The 22,858-nt window shown below is 53.3% G+C and overlaps 1 protein-coding gene and 1 long non-coding RNA gene across 2 annotated transcripts; one reads left to right on the top strand and one right to left on the bottom strand.

Annotated features, from left to right (window-relative positions):
* The first annotated feature begins 2,596 nt into the window (after window positions 1-2,596).
* Window positions 2,597-21,136, top strand: Il22ra1 (interleukin 22 receptor subunit alpha 1). Its single transcript, XM_015485516.2, has 7 exons — window positions 2,597-2,754; window positions 6,146-6,278; window positions 7,157-7,335; window positions 9,434-9,609; window positions 14,421-14,559; window positions 17,886-18,007; window positions 18,962-21,136. The coding sequence occupies exons 1-7, from the start codon at window positions 2,712-2,714 to the stop codon at window positions 19,865-19,867; spliced, it is 1,698 nt and encodes a 565-aa protein (XP_015341002.1). The 5' UTR covers window positions 2,597-2,711; the 3' UTR covers window positions 19,868-21,136.
* LOC125620472 lies at window positions 13,250-20,519 on the bottom strand. Its single transcript, XR_007352171.1, has 3 exons — window positions 20,403-20,519; window positions 15,172-15,358; window positions 13,250-14,423 (listed from the first exon to the last, which is right to left on the bottom strand). It is a non-coding gene; the product is annotated as an uncharacterized LOC125620472 (long non-coding RNA).
* Window positions 21,137-22,858: the final 1,722 nt, after the last annotated feature.

Here is a 22,858-nt window from a genome sequence, read left to right on the forward strand (position 1 = left end):
GGGGGGGGGGGGGGAGCCAAACCCTTATTCTTTGCTCCTTCTGTCCAGAGTGGTTGGGGACCCCTCCAGGATCTCCCCTGCTGAGTTGGTTGCCCGAAGACAGCACTCTGCACTCCCCCACAGACTTCAGGTAAACACCCGCTGCCTTTTTTTTGAGGGGGGGGGCGGGAATTGAACTCAGGGGCCCTCAACCACTGAGCCCCATCCCCAGCCCTATTTTGTATTTTATTTAGAGACAGGGTCTCGCTGAGTTGCTTAGGGCTTCACCATTGCTGAGGCTGGTTTTGAACTTGTGAACCTCCCGTCTCAGCCTCCTGAGCCCCTAGGATTGCAGGTGTGCACCACTGCGCCTGGCCACCTGCTGCCTTTTGAGGTTCTTGCTTCTGCATAAAAGCTCCCGGCATCCCTGGGTGTTGAGAGAAGGGACGGGAGCAGGTCACAGATCTGAGTAACTATCACTTCAGGATGTGCTTTTCCTACAGCTCCAGGGTGTTTCAGGTTGTGTTAAAGCCCTGGCCAGCGCCCCCACCCCAGCACACTCAGTCCATCAGCAAACGTGAGGAGAGTCTGCTCTGTGCCCACCCATGCCAGACACTGCCACACCAAGGAGAGCAAGGTAGAAGCCTTGTCTCCACTGCAACATGGGGACATGGAGGACACAGTGGACAGCACGTGGGATAGTCATGCTGCTTTCCACTTGACAATATTTGGAGAATGTTTACCAGGCCACACATTATATTTCTCCAACATTATTCTGAAGGCTGAATTTGTCTCACTTTGGGTGAACACACCGTTATCCATTCAACCACAACCCTGCTGTTGAACACGGCGGCTGAGCCCACCACCACCACCACCACACTGTGAGAAACCAATTTCCGGCTGTTCTCAAGTTCTTCAACCATCCAATAACTGTACACGGTCACCACTACGGGACAGCCAGTGGGCTGCAATTTGCACCCCAGGCAGCCAACTTGGTCCAGAACTGGCTCCTATCTCCATGGTCCCTTCCTGGCATTTTGTAACCTGTTCCTCTGGTGACAGCCTCCCCGCTCCACCTCGCTCCTAAAGTTATCAAACACTGTTTCCATCCTGGTCCATCCAGGTGCACGGAAACCTCTCAAGTCTTTCCAAGCAACGGACTTTACTAAGGAGTTGGTTACCAGCTGATGGGAAAACTGGAGACCCAGGCAGGACCGAGAAGAAGTCAGAAGCTGCTCTATCCTGCCAGCCACAGGGTTAGATGCTGGAGGCAGCTACCTGAGCTCAAACCTGAGAGGACCAGGAAGAAGTGGAGCTGCCTGACGAGATGGGCTCCCCAGGGAGAGCTGGTGCCCCAGAGGAGACAAAGCCGAGAAATACCCTGACTTCTCCACTCTTCCAACCTGCGTGGCTCAGTCTATCAGAAAGCAGCTGACAAAGGAGCCTGGGAAATGTAGTTTTCTCCCATAACAGGAAATGATTGGCACAGGCCCTACCTTAAGTCCCCCAAAGCGCAGCTTAGATTTGATTGCTTGTTCAAACAAACTTTAGCAAAAGTTCAGAGCTGATAGCAAACACAGGAAAGAAAACTGAAACAGAGATCCCTGGATATCACCATCCATCAGGCCCAAAAGCCAAGGCCCAGGGCTGGGGTGCAGCTCAGGGGTAGAGCATTACCTGGGCCTGGCTTAGATCCCCAGCACCACATACAAAAATAAAATAAAGCCAAGCCCTCCCTGGACCCCCTGCGGGCCAATCTCCTGCTATAGTCCTGACATGTGCAACTGGGGCCCAGCAAACCCCCCAGGGGCAGGTCCTTCTCTTGCCCCTTCTCCTTCTCTGGGGCCCAGCAAGAAGGGGAAAATCCTTTCCCAGGCACCTTCCTCACTAGGAAGTTCTCGTGCATTTCTGTAGATACTGCTCTTCATGGCAGAATGACAGCTTGGGAGCAGTCTCTGTCTTCACTGCCCCAAACCAGAGGCCCATTCCTACATTTCCCCCTCTCTCCAGCACAGCACAAAGAACCCCTGGGGTTTGAGATCCGTTTTTCTCTAACTTTTTGCAGAGACCAGCCCCAAAGCCTCAAGGTAAATGGCTGAGCTTCTCGCCATTCCCAAGCCCCCTGTCCAGCCTGGGGGTCAGGATATGGGCACAAGGACAGGCATTAGACACCCATATCTTCACCTGCCAGAATGAAGCCAAGAAGCCAGGCTTCTCCTTTGCTGCAAGAAACATTCTGGATTTTTTTCTTCTGTTTTGCCCCGTTATTTTCCTCAGGGTAGATCCCCTAGGAATAGAATTGCTGGGGCAAGAGATACCCACATGGTGTGAGATTTGATTCGTCGCCAGTTGTTCTCTGATCAGACTGTACATTGTGGGTCATTCTTGCCCTTTCTGCCTCTCAGCTCCCTAATCAACCACTACGGAGTCTTGGGATGAATCAGCTACCCAGACCAGATAAACAAGCCGGCCGGCCTGGTAGCTGCTCTCTGCAGCTAGGAAGGGAACTCCCTTGGATCCCACCCAGGATCTGGAATTCCAGAGCACAGGGCCAGGCACCTTTGTACCCCTGCCCCCACTGGCCCAGGTCCTCCCCTGCCTCCTGACCCCTCCCCTCCCCTCCTTCCCCGCCCTGTGCCGGGTGGAGCCAGCTGCCCGGGCACCCAGGCTTCACAGCCTGCCCTCTGTGCAGGGCCCGGAGTGGGGGCCCAAAGGGGTCCCCAGCAGGGCTGATGAGGACGCTCCTGACCATCCTGGTGGTGGGATCCCTGGCCGGTGAGTGCCCCTGCTCGGGGTGAGGGCTGGCCCACCCTGGGGCCAGTGCGCGGGCTGTCTCCCTGCACCCACCCTGCAGTCCCATCCAGGCTGCTTTCAGTTTCTCCCCTGTTTGGGCTTGACTGGGTGCCGGCTTTTCCTGGAGACGCGGATGGCCAGCTCAGGTGGCTGGGGAGGATGAGAGGGTGCCCCAGCGCCCGGGTTCTCCCAGGGACTCAACTGACCTGTAGGTCCAGGGGCATGTGGCCAGCTGTCTCAACCTGGGTGCTGGATCCCCTCATCCCAGCGGGTAGGGGACTGGCCTAGGGAGCAGACCTCTTGCCCTCCCTGGGGGGGGGGGGTTTCCAGCAGAGTTGGCTTCTTTCCCTCTGCTGGCCCAAGAGGGGAGGAGGGACACCGTGGCCTCTCTCCATGTCCCTGTGGGGCCTCTTCTGGCCCCTCTGGCCGGACCTGAAAGAGCATGTCCTCCCAGAGTGGCCAGGTGAGCTGCACTGCTGTCGAGTCCAAGGTCCCAATGGGATTCATCATCGTGGAGAACTTGACCTGAGACCTCAGGTTGTCCACTCTCCTGAGCTGAGTGTCGGGGATCTCTGTCAAGAAGTGAGAGCACAGTCCTGATGGAAGAGAGGGACATGTGACTTCTGCAGGCCCTCCTGGCTTCAGTGCAGGATGAGGCCCGTGAAGGGACAGTCCCTGGCCAGCGCTGACTGGTTCCTTTACTGCCTCCAGTCTGTGCTGCCCTGGCCTCAGCGGGGCATTCCCCACACTCTGAGTCTCTGATGGACGAGGGAGACTTCCTGCAGCCCCAGAGGCTCCAAAACATGTCCCTCAGGCCCCCTCCCATTCTGGCTGGAAGTCCTAGAGCTCGTGGCCCTTTAAGATGGGGACCCACAGGAAACAGCCCTGAGTAGATGGTGAAGGGTCAGTAGCATCCTCTGCAGACCTGGCCCCTCGCCCTGGTGCGCCTAGCTGGTTCCTGAGCATGTGGGATCGTTGTTTGTGTACTTTCTTAGCATCCCCACCGGTTGACATATGGTTTTTCCACACAAATGTGAAAACTTGCTTTTTGTAAAGTCGGCCAGACAGTCGCTCCACACAGCGTATGTCTCCCGGCGTTCAGAATGTCCACTTCCAACCAGGAAGTGCAGAAATGACCCCAGCCGGGGAGGGCATGATGGATTTGGGGATGAAAAGGAGCGAGAGGTTGGGAGGAGAGGGAAGGCCTCATTAGTCCCTGATACCCCCTTAGAGAGGGGGCCGGCCATGCCCCCCACCACTTCAGGAAGCCAGCTTCAGTTTCCTCTGGGCACAGTGACGCCCACCTGTAATCCCAGTGACTCAGGAGGCTAAGTCAGGAGGATCACAAGTTTTCAAGGCCAGCCTCAGCGATTCAGCAAGGCTCTAAGTGACTTAGCGAGATCCTGTCTCAAAATAAAAAATAAATAAATTAAAAGGCCTGGGGATGGAGTTCAGTGGTAAAGCACCCTGGGTTCAGTTCCCAGCACACACATCAAAAAGTGGCGGCCATCCCCACTCCACCCAGGACCCTTTTCCAGCTTCAGCCACCAGCCTCCCTAGCACAGGGAACCTGCACAGGACACTGTCCCCAACCAGCAAGCTTTCCAGTGCAGCTTCTAACCCAGCACTGGGGGAGGCCAAGCCCACCCCAGACTGACTGTGGCTTCCTCTCAAATCTCAGCCTCTCTCTCCTGCCCTTGACCCCACCAGTGGCCACTGGACTCCCTTCCATGACTTTAGACCGAGCCCTGAGTCTAAGACCCCTCCCTGCAAACACCATTTCTGCCCAGACTGGGATCCAAGCCCAGGACACGAGCCACATCTGGGGCTCAGCGGCACAGCCATCACCTTGGGTGGGGGCAATAAGACCCCCTGTGCTACCCCTAAAGCCCCATTCTGGGGACTCTGGGAAGCTCCCAGACAAAGATGTCCACAGCTGCTGGGTCAGGTAGACCCAGATTCAGAGAGGGTGGTGGCCTTCCACGTAGGCAGGGGATGTGCCCCAGGATGGGACTGCCCTCATACGCTTCCCATCTCCCCAAGGACCTCCCAACCCTGGACTCCTCTTGCAGAAATACTGTTTATAACTTGGGAATAAATAACTATCTACCCCTTCGTGCCCTGGGCCTGCTGGTGGCCATGGTCATGTCCAGAGGAAGGGAGGGGCATGGCCATCAAAGAGGCCTTGGCACAGCTGGGTCTGCACCTGGGTATTTCCCACCCTGCCAGACAGGTCCTTCTGAGCATGCTCAGAGCCAGCATCCAACTCTGGCCACTTTCTTGTCCTTCTTCCCCTCCACAGGCTGCAGGGGGTTCTGCAAGTCAAGGGCTCTTCAGTTCCAGTGAAGATGCCGAGGCAGCAGCCCCTCCCCAGCCCCCTTCTAGGGGTCCAGGCTTCGGCTCTCCTTTCCATGTCCTAAGCAGCAGTTGCTGGGCTGGGAGACCAGAGTTCTCAGCCCCCTCCATCCTGGGTGCAGGGAACGCCTTTGGGCGAGCTTTCTGGGGCATTTTAGCTGGCACTCTCTATAATAAGTGAAGACACCCACCTCAGGTGGCATTAAAAAGTGAGTAGTCGGCCCAGTGGAGCACACCTGTAATCCCAGCCACTCAGGAGGCTGAGGCAGGAGGATCGTGAGTTCACAGCCAGCGCTTAGCAACCTGTGTCTAATAAAATACAAAAAGGGGCTGGGAATGTGGCTCAGTGGTTGAGCACCCCTGAGTTCAGTTCCTGGTACCAAAAACAAAGTGAGCGAACAAGAGACAGCAAAAAGTGGGACTAGGGTAAGAAACAGGACCCCTCGGGTGCTGCTGGGGGTAGGAAAGTGCAGCCACTTTGGCAAACAGTTTGCCGATTCTTCACAAAGTTAAATGTAAGGGTTGGGGCTGTAGCTCAGTGATAGAGCACTGGCCTGTCCTGAGCCCCTGGGTTCCATACCAAGCATAGAGTGACCCGGCAATCCGACCCTAAATATCCACCCACGGCAACTGCAAACATATCCACTTAAATTTATTTGCACAAACGTTCGCAGCAGCATTACTCAAAATAGCCCCAAACTGGAAATAATTCAGATGTCAATGGACTGATGAATGGATACACAAAACGTGGTCTGTCCTTACCATGGACTATTACACAGGGAATAGAGGGATGGGGACTGGCCACTATGGGGGTGACGGAAGTGTTCTGGAATCAGGTAGTAGTGATGGTTGCACAGCGTGTGAGTCTTCCCAGTAGTCACTGGGTGAACCCGATGCCATGTGAATTACAGCCCAGTGGGAAGGAAGAGGGTGGCTGAGCGCAGAGGCGGTGGGGTAACAGGCTGCTGCGCTGGAGGGCTGGGGGCCCACCTGCTTACCCTGCTCCCACCTCCCGCAGCTCGCATTGCTGAGGATGCCTCTGATCTTCTTCAACACGTGAAATTCCAGTCCAACAACTTTGAAAACATCCTGACGTGGGACGGCGGGACAGACAGCACCCCTGGCACCGTCTACAGCGTGGAATATAAGAAGTAGGCTTCCTGCCCACACCCACCTCCTGTGACTCTGCAGCCAGACCTCCCAGAATGTCCCCCACTCTACACGTCCCTGGGCCCCCACTGAGCTGCTGCCCCCAGCCCTGCTGGACAACTCTTGCATTCCTTCTGCAGAGGGAAGGTTCAATCAGGACTGATACCACAGGGCTGGCGGCCGCCGGGCAGGGCTGCAGGGCCATCTCCCACCTGTGCGACCTCGGTCCGCTGGGGAACCCCACCAAGCCTCAGTTCCCCATCTGTAGAGAGAGGACAGTGAGAGTCCCTTCCTCCTAGGTTGTCAGGTAGATTAGGTAAGACGAAGTCAACCTGCGCCTGACGTAATGAGGTCCTGGAGATTGTTTTTTGACTTTTGGCAAAACAAGGTCAACAGGAAGTCTGTTCCCACCCCACTCCAGCCTGTGCCCCCCGTTTAGTTCTTCTCTCCACCCAGGCAGGGGAGGAGGGTTGACATGGGCTCCAGGTCCACAAACCTGGGGTCCATTTCTGGTCCTGCCACTTCTTCCTGTGGCCTGTCATCTCCTCTCTGAACCTCAGATCCCTTGTCTGTCAAATGGGGATAACAGGCTTCGCCCACCGGGTCTTGGGGTAGTGAGATCAGAACGTAGACTAGACTAGCTGGGTTCAAGTCCAGGCCGTCACGGGCACGGCGGGGTGCATTTTCCTCCTTTGAACCTCGGCTTCCTTGTGTACACAGCCCAGGGGGGGTCACCATGAGAACCAAGAGCATCCACATAAAGGGCCTGAGACACAGAACACGCTGTGTAAATAGGAGATACCGCTATCATTATTAAAACGCCACAGGCCTGGCACCTAGGCCTCATTAATGGTGTGCCCGGCCCCTCCCTCCTGCCCAGGTACGGGGAGATCGCATGGCTGGCAAAGGCAGGCTGCCAGAGGATCACACAGAAATCCTGCAACCTGACCATGGAGACCGGCAACCACACTGAGTTCTACTATGCCAGGGTCACGGCCATCAGCCCTGGAGGCCGGTCGGCCACCAAGATGACCGACCGGTTCAGCTCTCTGCCACACAGTGAGTGGGAGTCCCTGCTTGGGCCAGGGGCAGTGAAGCGCCTGGGAGGCTCCTTCCCTCTAAGTGGGCAGAGGGCCAGGAGGGGTCTGCACCAGGGCCAGTCAGGGAAGGTGCCCCCCCACCAAAGCACATCCCCAGGGGGCCTGTTCCTCCCCCCCCCACAGCCCCCAGTTCACACCACCCTCCTCTGCAGCCAGGGAAGTCAACTTTCCCGCCCTCCCCCTGCTCTCCTATCCCCAGGGCTCCTCCCAGACCCTTGTCAATACACAAATCCCACCTTCCCCTCTGCTGCTGAAAACTCTCCAGCAAATTCTCATGATTCTTAAAATAAGACCCAGCCCTTTGCTGTGAGCTCCGAGGCACGGTCTATCCCAGCAGCTCTGTCTACTGATCCAGTCTGGCCTCTGGAAATCCCTCACTCATTGGTGGCTCTTCCCAGTCCTTACTGGGGCTCAGTTCAGCCCTAAGCGAGCGTCCCCACTCCTAGCCCTGACTACTTGATCTCAGCGGGTGGCCACCTGTTACCCTCCCTCCCAACCCAATGTGTCCTCAGTGCCTGCAGGACCCTTATCCACAGATCAAACCAAATGCAGGTGAAAAATATTTGGAACAAAACTTCATCTGTACTTGAACGAGGACTCGCTTTTTTTTTTGTCATTGTTCCCCAAACGATAAATTTATTCCTAGAAGGGAATGGATGTGGTGTCCCAGCGTCGATCCCAGTGGACACCGGGGGACCCCTGTCCACTGCACTTTGTCCTCATAGCTCATATCATAGTGGGCAGCTATCATGTTTGCTTACATGTACAGCATCAGCCTGGCTCATTAACATGTGAGTTCCAAAAATGGCCTCAGTGATCCTCTACGGGATCCTCTGTGTTCCCAGACCTTAGCAGAGAGCTCAGCAGAGAGAAGAGGCTGCACCCAGAAGGGTCGAGTAAATGAATGCGCACCAGCTGCCCGACTCCCACACGTTCACCAGCTCGCCTTACAGCCACACGTGACTTTTTAAGAAAACAAAAAATAAAATTAAGTCAGTTACTGATTTTCTTCCTGGCTTGTTTACTTCCAGAAATATAGAAATATGCAAAATATAGAAAAGTCCGTGATAATGTACTGAAAATCTGGAAAACACAGAAATATTCAAAGAAAAATAAAAATCACCCACCCCCACCCCCGATCATTCCAACAAGCAATCACTAGCACCTGGGTCTTTTTTTTTTTTTTTAATCTTTTTGACCTTCTTCTCCCTCTGTATGATGGTATCATAAACTTTTGCCCACATTATTAAATGTGTTTCCACAATGTGATATTTCATAACTGCAAAAGGGCCCATTCTTGGGAGGCACCCTAATTTATTTATCTAATTCCCTTTATGAGGATATTCTGCTCGGTTTTTCAATTTTACAAACAAGCGTCCAAATGAGCATCCTTCTTCTGCCTCAGACACTAATGCCAATTCAAATGTTCTGAATTTCAGAGGTCAATGGACCCTTGAGGGATTTCTATGAGCTAGATTCAGGGTGGGTAGGGTGCATGAATCCCTGAAATCTTGCATGAATGCAAGATTTTTGTCGAGGTACATTTTGGGGGAGAGAAGATTCATATTCTCCAAGGGTCTGTATTCATTTAGTTACTTGGAAAATTCCATCTTGAGAGAGACTGAAGTCTTGGGCCTGGCCTTGGCACTAATGGGTGACCTCAGCCCCCCCTGGTGTTATTTAGGACATGTGGCTAATCACCATGTGGACATACCCAGAGCTGTCATTGCCTACAGACCTGGGGTCCTGTGTCCCAGGAAGACTCAAGGTGGGGGGGAGGAGCTGGGACACCTGGGAGCAGGGTCCAGGCTTGTCCAACCCCAGGGACGGTGACCCTCATCCTTGGTTCCTCCCGTCCACCTGGACATCCCTTTGTCAGCCCTACACCTGGCCGCCAGGCGAGTGCAGGATTGCTTTTCACGCAGGTTTAGCTGATGCATTTGGAAACATCCTGGGCTCTGCGTGGGGTGGGTGGGAGAAGCTGTCATTTCCCACCATCCATATTGACATATTGACACTAATGCCAATTCTGACTTTTTCTTCTTTTTTCTCCCCAGCTACCATCAAACCACCTGACGTGACCTGTATCCCCAAAGTGAGATCCATTCAGATGATTATCCATCCCACCCCCACGCCCATCCGTGCAGGAGATGGCCACCAGCAAACCCTGGAGGAGATGTTCCAAGACCTGTTCTACCGTGTGGAGCTCCACGTCAACCACACCTACAAAATGGTAAACATAGGTTGCATCCTGGTCCTTCCTCACCTGGGAAATGCCTTCCTTCTCGGTTAGATCTGTGCTGCTCTAAACAGAAAGAGAATATGTTGTATAAATAGAATTCCCCAAACATGTCCCTTGTGGGGTGAAGGGGGGCCTTGAATCCTAAGCACAACCTCCCTCTTGCAGACTCACGTACACAGTAACATGTTGAAGGCTCTGGCAAGTCCTGCAGAGGCAGAGATTCCCATTTCTATTTGCTTAATTCACCTTTTCTCAGATTTATTTGACCGCAAAACTTGTTTTTGTGCCAGATGTGGTGGCACGTGCCTGCAATCCCAGTGGCTCAGGAGGCTGAGGCAGGAGGCTCATGAGTTCAAAGACAGCCTCAGCAACAGCGAGGCGCTAAGCAACTCAGTGAGACCCTGTCTCTAAATAAAATACAAAATAGGGCTGGGGATGTGGCTCAGGAGTTGAATTCCTGGTGTCCCCCCCCAAAAAAAACCCCTTGATTTGCATAATATAGATTTTGTTTGATGTCTGATACTTTGTAACGTCCTAGAGAACAGCCAATTAACATCCTCGGGTGTTAACTTTCAAAAATGCTGGAGTCAGTTTCTACTGCTGTATTTCCTTAAACTGGTTCTCCACTCCATACAATTTCAGGAACTATATTCAGGGAGTGTCCTAAGATCAGTAATAATGAAATGTGAAAGGCAAGTGCATAAACTGCCAAATGGTATATGCAAATTATTTCCTTTTTTTCTTTTTTTGGAAAAGATGTGGTATTTCCCCCCAGCATGTGCCATGAACCCACAATCCAGCTGAATGAATGTTCATTTCCTACTCTAATTCTCACAATCAAGAGGCTTATACTTTAGCGAGTCGGGGGCTGGGGAAGTGGCTCAAGCGGTAGCGCTCTCGCCTGGCGTGCGTGCGGCCCAGGTTCGATCCTCAGCACCACATACAAACAAAGGTGCTGTGTGCTGTGTCTGCCAAAAACTAAAAAATAAATATTAAAAATTAAAAAAAAATACTTTAGCGAGTCTGGAAGAAGTTGAAATAATTCCAACAGCGACAGGTAGAGGAAAATAAGGATATTGCAAGGTGGATCTAAAAGACTTCCAGAAAAACTTGCGTTTGTCAGTGCCGGTTTCTGGGGTATCCCGGGTCATATATACCTATTAGGTCAATGAATCCCGAACAGCTCTGTGAGGCACAAGCCACTGTCTCCATTTTCCAGATGAGAAAACAGAGGCTCCGAGAGGTTCAGTCGCTTGCTCAAGATTGTTCGGCGAGTGAAAGCATAGCCAGGATTCAGATCCAGTTCAGTGCTAAGTCCACGGGCCGACACTGCCCCACCATGATCAGAAAGAGAAGTAAAAAGAGGGCATTTTGGAAAAGCAGAAAACTGCCCACTTTGACTGGAGTAGTTTCTCAAAAGACGGTCCCAGACGGGTGGCATCAGAGTCACCTGTGGCCCTTTTGAGTGCAGGTCCCTGGGCCCCCTCTGTCCACTGCATCAAATGCTTGCAGTTACACCCTGGATCTGAACTGCAGAGAATACGGGTGCTTCTCCCTCACCTTGCAGTTGGAGAGCCCTGAGGTGGGGGCACGGGGAAGCCTGCGGGGACCTTGCAGGAGAGATGGAGGTGGCGGGTGGAGAAATCTTTGTTCATATCCATCGTCAAGGAGAGCAGCGAGAGCTTACTGAACAGGCAGAGTCTTTATCACAGCTATTTTGGGTAAATATTTGATGTTTGACTAAATATTTTATCATTATTGATTTCTAATTTAATTCATTTCATGGTCAGAGAACATACCCAGCCTGATCTGGGCCCTTTTAGATTTACTGAGATGGGTTTTATGGTGCAGCATATGGCCTGCCTATGCGACTGTTCCGTGTGTACACTTGAAAGGAACCTGTGTTGGCAGCTGTTTGGTGGCGTGCTCTATAAATGTCAATTAGAAGATGGCGGCTGACAGTGTTATTCAGGGCCTCTGTCTTTCCCGGTTTTGGGGGGGGATCTGGTTTTTTTTTCTTTTAGTTGTGCCGTGTTCAGCTCTCAACTGCTCAACTGGGATGGTGGTGGGCTTGTCTATTTTTCCCTTGTTATAGCTTCCAGATAAATTGACCATTTTATGATTTGATGTGTCTCTTTCATCTCTAGTAATACTCTGAACTCTAATTTACCTGATTTTATCGTAGCTACTCCCAGCTCCTCACATCCACTTATTTATTTGTTTGTTTGGGAACCGGAAATTGAACCCAGAGATGCTTAACCCCTGAGCCACATCCCCAGTTCCTTTTTATTTCAAAACAGGGGTCTCACTAAGTTGCTTAGGGCCTCTCTAAATTGCTCAGGCTGGCTTTGAACTCTTGAACGATCCTCCTGCCTCAGCCTCCCGAGTCCCTGGGGTTACCAGGCGTGTGCCACCACGCCTGGCTTCAGGGACCTATCTTCAAGTTCTCGATTTCTTTTGGCATTTCCAATCTGTTGCTAAGATCATTTCATGCATTTTTTTTTCATTCAAATATTGTATGGTTCAGTTCTAAGGCGTCCCATGTTTACAGTTAATGTATTCCATTAGGATTCCTTTATTCACTCATTCATTACAAACATATTTTCTTTCACTTCCTTGAGCAAAACTTTACAGCTGCTTTACAATCCTTGTCCGACAATTTGGTCACCTTGGGGTCAGACGAGATGAAGAGTCTTTTCTCCTGAATATGGGTCCCAGTTTTCTCTTTCTTTATATGTCTAACAATTTTGTAACCTGCCTTGGACATTATGGATGACAGTTGAAACGAGTCTGGATTCTGTTACATCCTGCAGAGGCTGTTGCTTTGGTTTTTTGTCATGTTTTAATGGACAGCTAACTTGGCTGAATTCCAGACTTTAGAATCTCAGATCACTTTTTTTCTTTCTTTCTTTCTTTTCTTTTTTTTTTTTTAACTTTATCTGTGCCATTTGGAGGCTGCCCGTCCAAGCACAATCTGGGGCCAGCCATGGCTTTGGGCAAAGTTCATACACAGAAGCTGGGCCTCCCTCTCTTTGGATCAGTCCTGTCTCATCAAATTCTATCCTCTGATTATTCAAGCCAGAAAGATGACAGATAGGGGGCTGGGGTTGTGGCTCAGTGGTAGAGCACTCGCCTAGCACAGGTGGGACCCGGGTTCAATCCTCAGCACCACATAAAAATAAAGGCATTGTGTTGTGTCCATCTACACCTAAAAAATAAATATTAAAAAAAAATGTATGACAGACAGGGTCTCTATCTAGGTTTTAGTCACCCCACGAGGTGTAGACTGGGGTCTTCCTTCAGGATAAAAGATGTAAAAAAAAAATTCACCCCATGCCAACCTTCTTCCTCTGTCCAATATCTACCTGCTTTATTTAATCTCCAGTGCTCTTATGGAGTTGTTTTTTTTTTTTTTCATTTTAATCACAATTACAGTTGTTTGGGGGAGGGTTGGACTGATAGACGGTATAAACCATTAGAACCAGAGTGAGAACATAGATAATGTGTTCAAAGATGGATAACTCTGCCTAGGATGGGGAAGAAAGGTAATTCTGTTTCCCCTGAGGTTAGGTAGAGGGCGAGATTAGGGAGGAGGAGGGGGAGTGGAAAAGAACTGAACATGTCTGTTTTCAAACAAATTTTTATTTGTTCTAATTAGTTACACACAACGGCAGAATGCATTTCGACTCGGTGTACACAATTGGAGCACAACCTTTCATTTCTCTGGTTGTACACAATGTAGCGTCGCACATCCCGTGCAATCACACCCGTACATAGAGTAATAATGTCCATCTCATTCCACCATCTTTTCCACCCCCATACTCCCCCCTTTCCCTCCCTCCTCTCGGCTCAATCCAAAGTTCCTGCATTCTTTCCTGGCTCCCACCTCCACTATGGATCAGCATCCACTTATCAGAGAAAATATTTGACCTGCAGTTTTTTGGGGATTGGCTTACTTTGCTTAGCATGATATTCTCCAACTTCATCCATTTACCTGCAAATGCCATAATTGCATTTTCCTTTAAGGCTGAGTACTATTCCATTGTGTATCTATTGAAGAGCATCTAGGTTGGGTCCACCGTTTAGCTGTTGTGAATTGAGCTGGTGTAAACATGGATGTGGCCACGTCACTGTAGTATGCTGATTTTAAGTCCTTTGAGTATAGACTGAGAATGTAAATTAAATCCATTTAAAAAAAAATAAGTCCCATTGGTAGAGCAGCAAGGGCTGTATTCAGAGCGTAAGGTGGACCCCTGTTACAAAAGCATTTGGAAAAAAGGAGCGTTGTCATTGCATTAATCTTTTAGAGAGATCATGGCAGCACTGAGATGAAGATGGGAAATGGACAGGGGCAAAACCAGAGAGAAGCAACTAGTACGGAAGCCACAGCAATTGTCCAGGCTGGAGGCTGGAGGCTAGAGGCTGGAGGCCCAATCCAGACAGAAGCCAAGAGGAAGGCAGGGGAGGAGGGTGGGTATTCAAAGGCGTTGGATGTTTGATAAAGAAGAAAGAGGAGAGCTGGAAGACGGTGGGGGAGGGGAGCAGGGACGAGGGGGATGTGGTCTCTTAGCAGCAGCTGGTATTTATAGGCTGCGGGCAAGTGCCAGACCCGGATCGAAGCACAAGGTATGCAGAGCTTGGCGACTGGTTGGATTTGAGAAGAAAGAAGCGGGAGAGAGGAATGAAGAGCTGCGGGCGGGTCCAGGGGTGTCTGGTCTGGGCAGCTGTCGGGAGGGCGCGGGCGGGGCTCCAGGGGGAGGCTGGCTGCAGGCGGGGTCACTGTGGGTCTCTGTTGGCCGCAGCACCTGGAAGGGCAGCAGAGAGAATACGAGTTCTCCGGCCTGACCCCGGACACGGAGTTCCTTGGGACCACCATGATTTTGATTCCAACCTGGTCCAAGGAGAGCGCCCCCTATGTGTGTCGCGTGAAGACGCTGCCGGGTGAGTAGGAGCCAGAGGAGGGGGATCCTGAATTCTCCTCTGAACCCACTCCTCCCTGCCTGCCACCAGGGCTGGGTTCGCAGAGCTCTGAAAACCCTGGGGGTTCTTAGTGTACTGTCAAGGCCCGTCTTGGCTCATTCATGGCTGAGTCCACGGGTGGATTTTCATAGCGAATGTTTGATCCCTCCCTCCAGCCTGTGTCTGGATCTCCTCTCTCCACCAGTTTGTGAGAACCTGGCAAGAAAGACTCCCCTTGATACCAACCCAGGTGACACTGGGGGAAAGTCTGCAGGGGGAGAAAAGGGAAGATAAAAGGATCCTCCAGTATCTCCCCAAACCAAAGAATAAGGATGACGATGGTGAAGGCTGGCTGGCATTTCTTCAGCCTTAACCAGGGACCAGGCACTAGTAAGTGCAGCCCTCCCAGCTGTCTGAGGCAGGTCCCGTAATCATTCTCATTTTACAGAAGAGGAAACTGAGGTTCAGAGTGGCTCGGTAACTTGCCCAACTGGTGGAGAGGGATGGTGAAGCCGGTGGAAACGTTGCTTTGAGCTGCAAGGTTAGAACATGAAAGGGATGGACTGGGAAAAACCGCCCCCACCTGACCATCACCTTCAGATTCGTGTTCGTAGGTGATTTCTGTTCCCACGGTGCCAACCTTCAGAGCAGAGTTCAGTTTGAGAGCTGAACAAAGTGCATGGCCCTAGGAGGCAGCTCTGTTTGGAAGCTCAATTCGTCCGTTTCCCTAGATCCCCCGGAGCCTGGTTCCTCCACCTGAATCCTTTGCAGAGGAGCGATCCTGGGGGGGGTCAGCCAGCTCTGGCCAGCACGGGGCCTGTCCTTCTTGGGCAAGGGTCCCAGGGAGACCAGAATAGACCTTGGCAAGAAGAATCTAAAAAACGGAAACCGACTTTATGGGCACCGATCTGGGGGGGCACGTGTGACTGAGACGCTCCCCCCGACCGTACTAGACACACCAAGTCCACCCCAGGCCCACCCCTGCCCTGCCCTGGGTTTTGAAAACAGGCAAACTCACCTTTCTTTGGCCTGTCCTTCCATGATCTCTTGTGACATGACATCAATTTTTCTCTAACACTGTGGTGGGTGGGGGACATAGCTCAGTGACATTTATTCAGTACTGCTCTATTACCCCGGGTTGTGTCAAATGCTTTGCATATAGGATCGAATCTTTAAAATAATCCTCCAAGTTGGGCAGGACCATTCCCAGTTTATAGAGCAGGATCTCTGGCTCAGAGAGGTTCAGTGGCTGGTTCATGACCACACAGCTTCTTGGTGAGCCTAGGTAGATTCATCAGAAGCCTGGGCTCTAACCACCACCTTGAACTTGGTTTATAACTAGTCCCCTCGACTGCACACCTGTTCCTCTGACTTCCATTTCAAAGTCATACACCTTGCCTTTGACCCTGTATCCTAGAGTCTGCTTTACCCCAGAGCCCAGAATCGCCACTATATTTCTTCTCGGGATGTCTGTGGGGGGTCACAGAGCCTGATCCCAGCACCTTGGTGCTGGAAAGTGGTCTCAGGTTCATCTCACCGCAGATCTTAACTGTACAGGTGAGGAAACCGAGGCATGATTGTGTAACGGATGTGAGGGTGAGCTATAGATATGTGCGAGTCACTCTTGGCTTCCCTACTGAGAAGCTGTGTGATCTGGGGCAAGTCACTTAATCTCTCTGAGATTCAGCATTGTTATCTGGAGGAAGAGGGTACCTGTATCCCTCTATACTGGTACGATTTTCTGGCAGAACACAGGGTGAGTTCCCAGTGTAATGCATGGCCTATGGGACAGTTCAAGTGCCAGTGGCAACTGTGATTAGTAAATGGTAGACCAGAGAGGGTGGTATAGCAGAGAGGCAGCTCAGCATATCAAGGGCTGAGCCAGACTCTAATACCCGACATTCCTCACTCCCAGGCTGGTGTTGACTCCATCCTGCCTCCCTCCAGGTGAAATGGCACGTGGAAAATTTATCAGGCCAGGGAATGTTCCAAGGCCCTCTACTGTCCCGGGACACTAAGCAGGGGTTTCCAATGACATTAGGTATGTCACGTAGGGACATCCAGGTCCTGTCTTCTCCCTGGAGCAGCAATGGGGGTATCATGTGACAGGTGACAGGACATCATTGCAGTGGGAAGCTGACCCAAGCTACACAGGCTGGGAGGAGCGAGGAGTGGGCTGGAAGTGGAGGTTCGGAAATTCCCAGGGGTCACTGTGACTGCTGGGCTCAGGGTGCCTGGTCATGAACTGCCCAAGCTGAGGCCACAGGGGTCAGGAAGAAAAGGGAAGGGGACTTGGAGGGTCAAGACCCTGGGGAGTGCAGATTTGGTTTGGAGAACCCCCCAACCTCCTCTTCTTCCCTCGGTCCTTCACAAGTCCCAGTAGGACTGCTGACAGGCAGTGTCACACCTAGAGCTGACTGAGCCTGTCCCAAAGATGCCAGGCCACAAAGAGACCACCAGAGCCCCTAGCTGTCCCCCTCCTCCCCTTTTACAAGGGGTGATGCTCTCCCAGGTTTCCTTCCTGAGCAGACTCTTCCGGGCCTCCGCCCCTTGCTTTGGTAGGAGGCCGAGAGGACAGGCTCCCGCTGACCCTCCTTGCCTCCCTCCGCTTCTGTTTCCTGCCAGGGAGGCAGGACGGCCCCTGGACCCAGGCAGGAGGGACCCTGCACCCTGCCCTCTCAATGGCCCTGCTCTGGTGCCCACCCCCAGCCATGCCCCTGCCCACCAGAGAAAGAGGCCAGACAGCCCACGGGACAGGTCCTCTGCATCCTGTGGTCTCCCTTCTAGATCCCACCTGAGTACCTGGGACCCTGGATTTCCTGCCCACGTGGCCCGGGGCCTGCATGCTGTCCCGCAGACCCCTCCCTTGGGTCCTTTCCTTGTGAGGGCAGACACTTGCTCGTGTGCAGGCCCTTGGCCTAAAGGTGACTACTTGTGGGGACACGGATGAGCTTAGCCACCCACGTACATGTGCCCGAGGTCACTGGCAGTTGTGACGAGCTGGCCAGGCTGGGGGTTTGCGGGGGGAGGACTTTCACCTGTGCATTAGTCAGCATCCGCCGGAGGCCAAGAATCCTGACTTCAAACCTGGTTCGCTTCAAAAGCAACTGTATTGAGGTGGGAGACAGAACATCTTCCAGTCACTCGGAGTGTGGCCTGTGGCCTTCCGCCTGGGATCTGGCCCCAGCCCTGTGGATAGGGGAGGTGGCAGGGGCCTTCCTGCCTGGCCCGGGGGCTGCAGTGCCCTTGCTGGGGCCTGGCCTGGCGGGATCCCAGCCTCACTCCCCCTCGGGCTGCTCTTTCCCCAGACCGGACGTGGGCCTACTCCTTCTCGGGGGCCATCCTCTTCTCCATGGGCTTCTTGGTGGCCATGCTCTGCTACCTGAGCTACAGATACGTCACCAAGCTGCCGGTGCCTCCCAACTCCCTGGTGAGTCATCCACCCGGGCCAGAGAGCAAGGGGAGGGCAGATCAGCAGAGGTGCTGACTGGTGGTAAGGATGGGGCAGCAGGTGACCAGGAACAGTGACACAGCCTAGAGAAGCCCTTGGGCTTGAGAGCCTCCAGGCCTGGGTAGGTGATGTAGGGACTGAGCAGCGGCCTCAGCCTGAGGGAGCTGTGGAGCTCTTGCCTCTCGAAATGGGCAGCTAAGTGTGTCCCAGGGGGTCACAGGCTGGTAATGACCCCATCTTTACTTTTTTTTAAGAGAAATCAGAATTTATAATATAATTATAAATTTATTTATTATATGATTATAATATGAAATCTCCTAATTTTCAAATATTGGCAACTAGTTTTTAAAAATGTACAGCCATGTGTGAGTCAGACCACGAGCCCCACCTGCAGCCCCCCCACACACACCCGGCAGCAGGGCCGCCCCTCAGCCCCATCAGCGAGGCCACTGCAGAGCCCGCGCAGAGCCATCTGGGGCTCTTGGAGGGACCGAGGCACTCTGAGGCATTTTGCCAGACAGACCATGTCCATGAGACTCTCCCGGCCTCCTGTCTCCCATCCTGCCCACCTTGACCCTTGCCCACCTTGACCCTGCAGTCACAAGCTGCCAGGAGCCTCCGGCAGCTGGCACACCACATCCGGGTCCCGAGCTTCCTGGATTACCTCCCCCTGGAGAAGCCAGCGCCCAAGTCTGTCTCCAGGAGTTACCTGGACTTGAGACGTGGCCCTCAACACAGGCTGGGAGCCCCCGTCCCTCCTTGGAGGCGCTGGGCCCCAGAACTCAGTGGGGTCTCCGGGAAGTGGGGGTGGGAGGGAGGTATATGCAGCTGGAAGGGTCCCCACGACTCCCCCGGGGGCCCCCCCGCTGCCCAGGTCAGCATCAGGGGCTGAGGCCCCGCCCTAAGAGGTGGGCTGCTGTTGTCCCTGCACAGAACGTCCAGCGCGTCCTGACCTTCCAGCCACTGCGGTTCATCCAGGAGCACGTGCTGGTCCCGGTCTTTGAGCTCAGCGGGCCCAGCGGCCTGTCCCAGCCCGTCCAGTACTCCCAGGTCGTGGTCTCGGGGCCCAGGGAGCCCCCAGGAGCCGCACAGCTGCACGGCCTCCCTGAGATCTCTTACTTAGGGCAGCCAGACATCTCCGTCCTCCAGCCCCCCAAGGTGTCACCTCGCCAGACTGTCTCCCCACCGTCCTGCACCCTGAAGGCCACCCCTGAGGTCGGGCCCCCGGCCTACACACCTCAGGTGGCCTCTGAAGCTAAAGCCCCGTGCTACGCTCCGCAGGCCACCACCAAGGCCCAGCCACTCCCCTACACCCCCCAGGCCACCCTGGACAGCTTGACTGCTTCCTACGGGGTGTGCGTGAACAGCTCTGGAAAAGACTCCCCCTCGGGGACACTCTCAGGTCCCAAGCACCTCAGGCCGAAAGGGCAGCTCCAGAAAGAGGAGCCAGCCGGGAGCTGCCTTCCAGGTGACTTGTCTCTGCAGGGGATGGCCTCCATGTCCCTGGAGGAGTTCTGTGTGGACGGAGCACCCGGCCTGAACGGGGAGCCGGGGACACCGCAGTACCTGGGGGGCCAGCTCTCCCTCCTCTCCTCCGTCCAGATCGAAGGCCACCCCGGGTCCCTGTCTTTGCACACTCCTGCCCTCTCCTGCTCCCCCTCAGACCAGGAGCCAAGTCCCTGGGGCCTGCTGGAGTCCCTTGTGTGTCCCAAGGATGAGGGTCTGGTGTCCAAGGCTGAGGCCAAGAGCCCAGCCCCAGGGGCCTCAGAGCTCGAGCCGTCCACGGAGCTGGGCTCGCTGTTCAAGGAGCTGGCCCTGACCGTGCAGTGGGAGTCCTGAGGGGGCCAGCAGCCTGCGACTTCTCCCCCCCACCCCGTCACCTCCTGGGCTGTCAGCCCTCGCCCTGCCCCGCCGCACACTCTGCAGCCAGCCCAGGTGGGTGCCTGGAAAGAACAAAGGAGGAGGCCCAGGGCCCCCACGGGAGCTGACGAGCGAGGGGAGGACTCCAGCCCGAACATCTGAGGGGGCAGAGAGGCGTCTGTTCCCCTGTGATGCCCGAGGAGGGACAAGGACCCGCGACCATTGGCTGGGCGGAACCAGAATAACTTATACTTCTGCCAAGACCAGAGGCAGAGGCAGTCTAGCTGAGTGGCAGACTACAGGGAAGGGCGTGGCCTGGGGCTCCCTCCCGCACCTTTCCAGCCTATTTCCTCTGCTGGAGGTTTTACCCCAGGGAACCCCCAGGTCCAACGGGGAGGAGCCACAGAAACCCTTCTTGCAGGCAGGAGTTTCACGCTCCAACCTGAGAACAGGGTTTGAAAGGAACTTGGGACCCTCTGGGCCCAGAAGAGGACACAAAGCAAATGGCACTCACTTCACAACTCTGGAGACTTGGACTCAGCCCATTTGGGCTCAAAGTCCAGCCTCGCCAAGTAGCAGCAGCGCGACTTCAAGCAGACGATGCACGGCCCAGAACCTCAGTTTCCTCATCTGTAAAATGGGGAGAGCACCACCTACCTCGCGGGGTTGTGGTGAGGAGGACATTAGTGTCCGTAGTAGTGCCTGGCATGGAGGCTGTGACCACTTCCTGTTGTGATTTTGTTAAATATCTGGTGGCCCCAGGAGTTGACTTCCTCAGTTCAAGTTGGCTTCAGATCACCTGGAATTGGATCAAGGGTTCAGAGGATCCAGATGGCCTCAGAGTTGCTTCAGGACAGGCCAGAGGGCTAGACTTTCCAGAATGGACCATGGAGGGACTGCAGGGCCTTCTGGAAACAGCCCAGAGACAAAAGATGCAGCGCTGTCTCCCTGCGGTCAGAGGGCCTCCCTGTGCCTGGCTCTCAACAGCGCCCCCCGGAGGCCACGCAGCGGGCACTGGGCCCTGGCCTCGTCCGGGCTCCCAGGAAGGGAAGGCTCTGTGCTCAGGGAACTGCCACCGCCTCACGTCCTTCTCACCTGAGACGCCCCTGACAATGAGGAATCCGAGGTCCAGAGAGGGGAAGGACCTCCGCCCAAGGACCCCCACTCAAGATCCCACAAAGGGGGCCGGGACAGGGTCAGTGTCAAAACGAGGGCTTTTTGCCTCATCAAGAGAAGGAACTTTCCAAACCTGTTTGGATTCTTGGAGGATGAAACTAGTGGGGCGTAAGGAGGGAAGGATCCCTAAAGGGGTCCTAGAGGGACCAGCAACTCCCTGGTCACCCTCCCGCCCCAAACTTTAGAGAGACGGGCCTAAAGTCCCGTTGCCCTGGTTTGACCCTTCCCCAGGGTGCACAATGTCTTTTCCCTTCACCCAGCTCCCCCTCCCTCCCTGGGACGTGGTGACGGACAGCGTGTTCTTATCTGTGTGAAATTAATATTTAACATCACTTCAGAGTCACTGGATCGATATCTCTGTAACAGAAGGTGGTGAACCGCCATCCCGAGGGAGCCCCGGGGCCCATACACTGCAAATAAGTCTACTTCCTGTCCCTCGGGGCACCCATGGCCAAAGGTTAACAGTCTTTACCTTGTTTACTAGTGAAAAACAGGCGAACAGCTGGATTGTTGTCTCCAGGTCAGGGGTGGGACTAGGGAGCTATGGAGGTGATTTTTGATGTGGTTGGAGTTGGGGGCTTGGTTTGGTTTTGCCGTCCTGGGGATGGAACCCAGGGTCTCGCACAGGCTGGGAAAGGCTCTACGACTGAGCCACACCCCTCTTCCCTACAGAGGCTTTTAAATCAAGAACCATGAACACCTCTCCTAACTCACAGGACCTGTGGGGTGGAGAAGTCCAGCTGTCTAGGCAAAGAGGGGATGTTTTGAGTCTGGGACCCTCCACAGGCTGGTGCGGTCCCCACCAAGGGGGCAAGTTCCAGGACCCCCTCCCTGAGATTCCAGCCCCCTAGGCAGCTCAGGGCCATAGATAAGCTGGAACCACCTAGAAAATAGGGTGTTTGTGTACCCCAGCAACTGGCTGGGGCCCTGGCATTCCTGAGAGTCCTGGGCTCTGACCCCATTACCAGGAAGCTCCACAGCCCTGCCCTGCCCAGTTTCCAAGGTGTCACCTGCCTACAGTCATGGCAAAGCCAAGCCCAGGAATAAATGAGTAGTAATATGGAGTTTCTAATAACCCCCAGGGGAACCACCCCAAGATCTCTAGAGTACTACAAATGGCACTGAACCCTAAAGATACTTTTCCCCCATATTACACACCCATGATAAAGTTTAATTTATAAGTTAGTCACAATAAGAGATTAAGAAAAACTAATAATAAAATACAATACTGTTAAGTAAAATAAGGTTTACTTGAACACAGGCACTGCCATGATGGTCAATGTGATAACTGACAGCTACTAAGTAACTAATGGGTAGGTAGCATATATCACACGGATACCTTGGTCAATGAAATGATTCACACTTGGGGTATGTGGAGCAGGATGGCATGAGATTTCATTACACTATTCAGAACAGCAAGCAACTTAAATTCTATGAATTGTTAAGCTGTGTGTGGTGGTATACACCTATAATCCCTCAGGAGACTGAGGCTGGAGAATTCCAAGTTTGAGCCCAGCCTGGAAAACATAGCAAGATACTGTCTCAAAAAAAAAATTAAAATAAAATAAAAATAAAAACTTGTGAATTGTCTATTTATGGAATTTTCCATTGAAGATTTTTGGACCACAATTGACTAGAGGTTACAGAAACCACAGAAAGTCAAACCACAGATAAGGGGAAATCACTGTAACCCCGTCACCTAGCAGTTTGCAATCTTGATCACATCCTCCTGCCAACCTCCCTTCCATGGTATTGGTGATGTTTTGCACAGGAGGAAAATGTGGCTCAGAGAGG

Source organism: Marmota marmota, unplaced genomic scaffold, assembly GCF_001458135.2.
Source record: "Marmota marmota marmota unplaced genomic scaffold, marMar, whole genome shotgun sequence".
Classification (NCBI taxonomy): domain Eukaryota; kingdom Metazoa; phylum Chordata; class Mammalia; order Rodentia; family Sciuridae; genus Marmota; species Marmota marmota.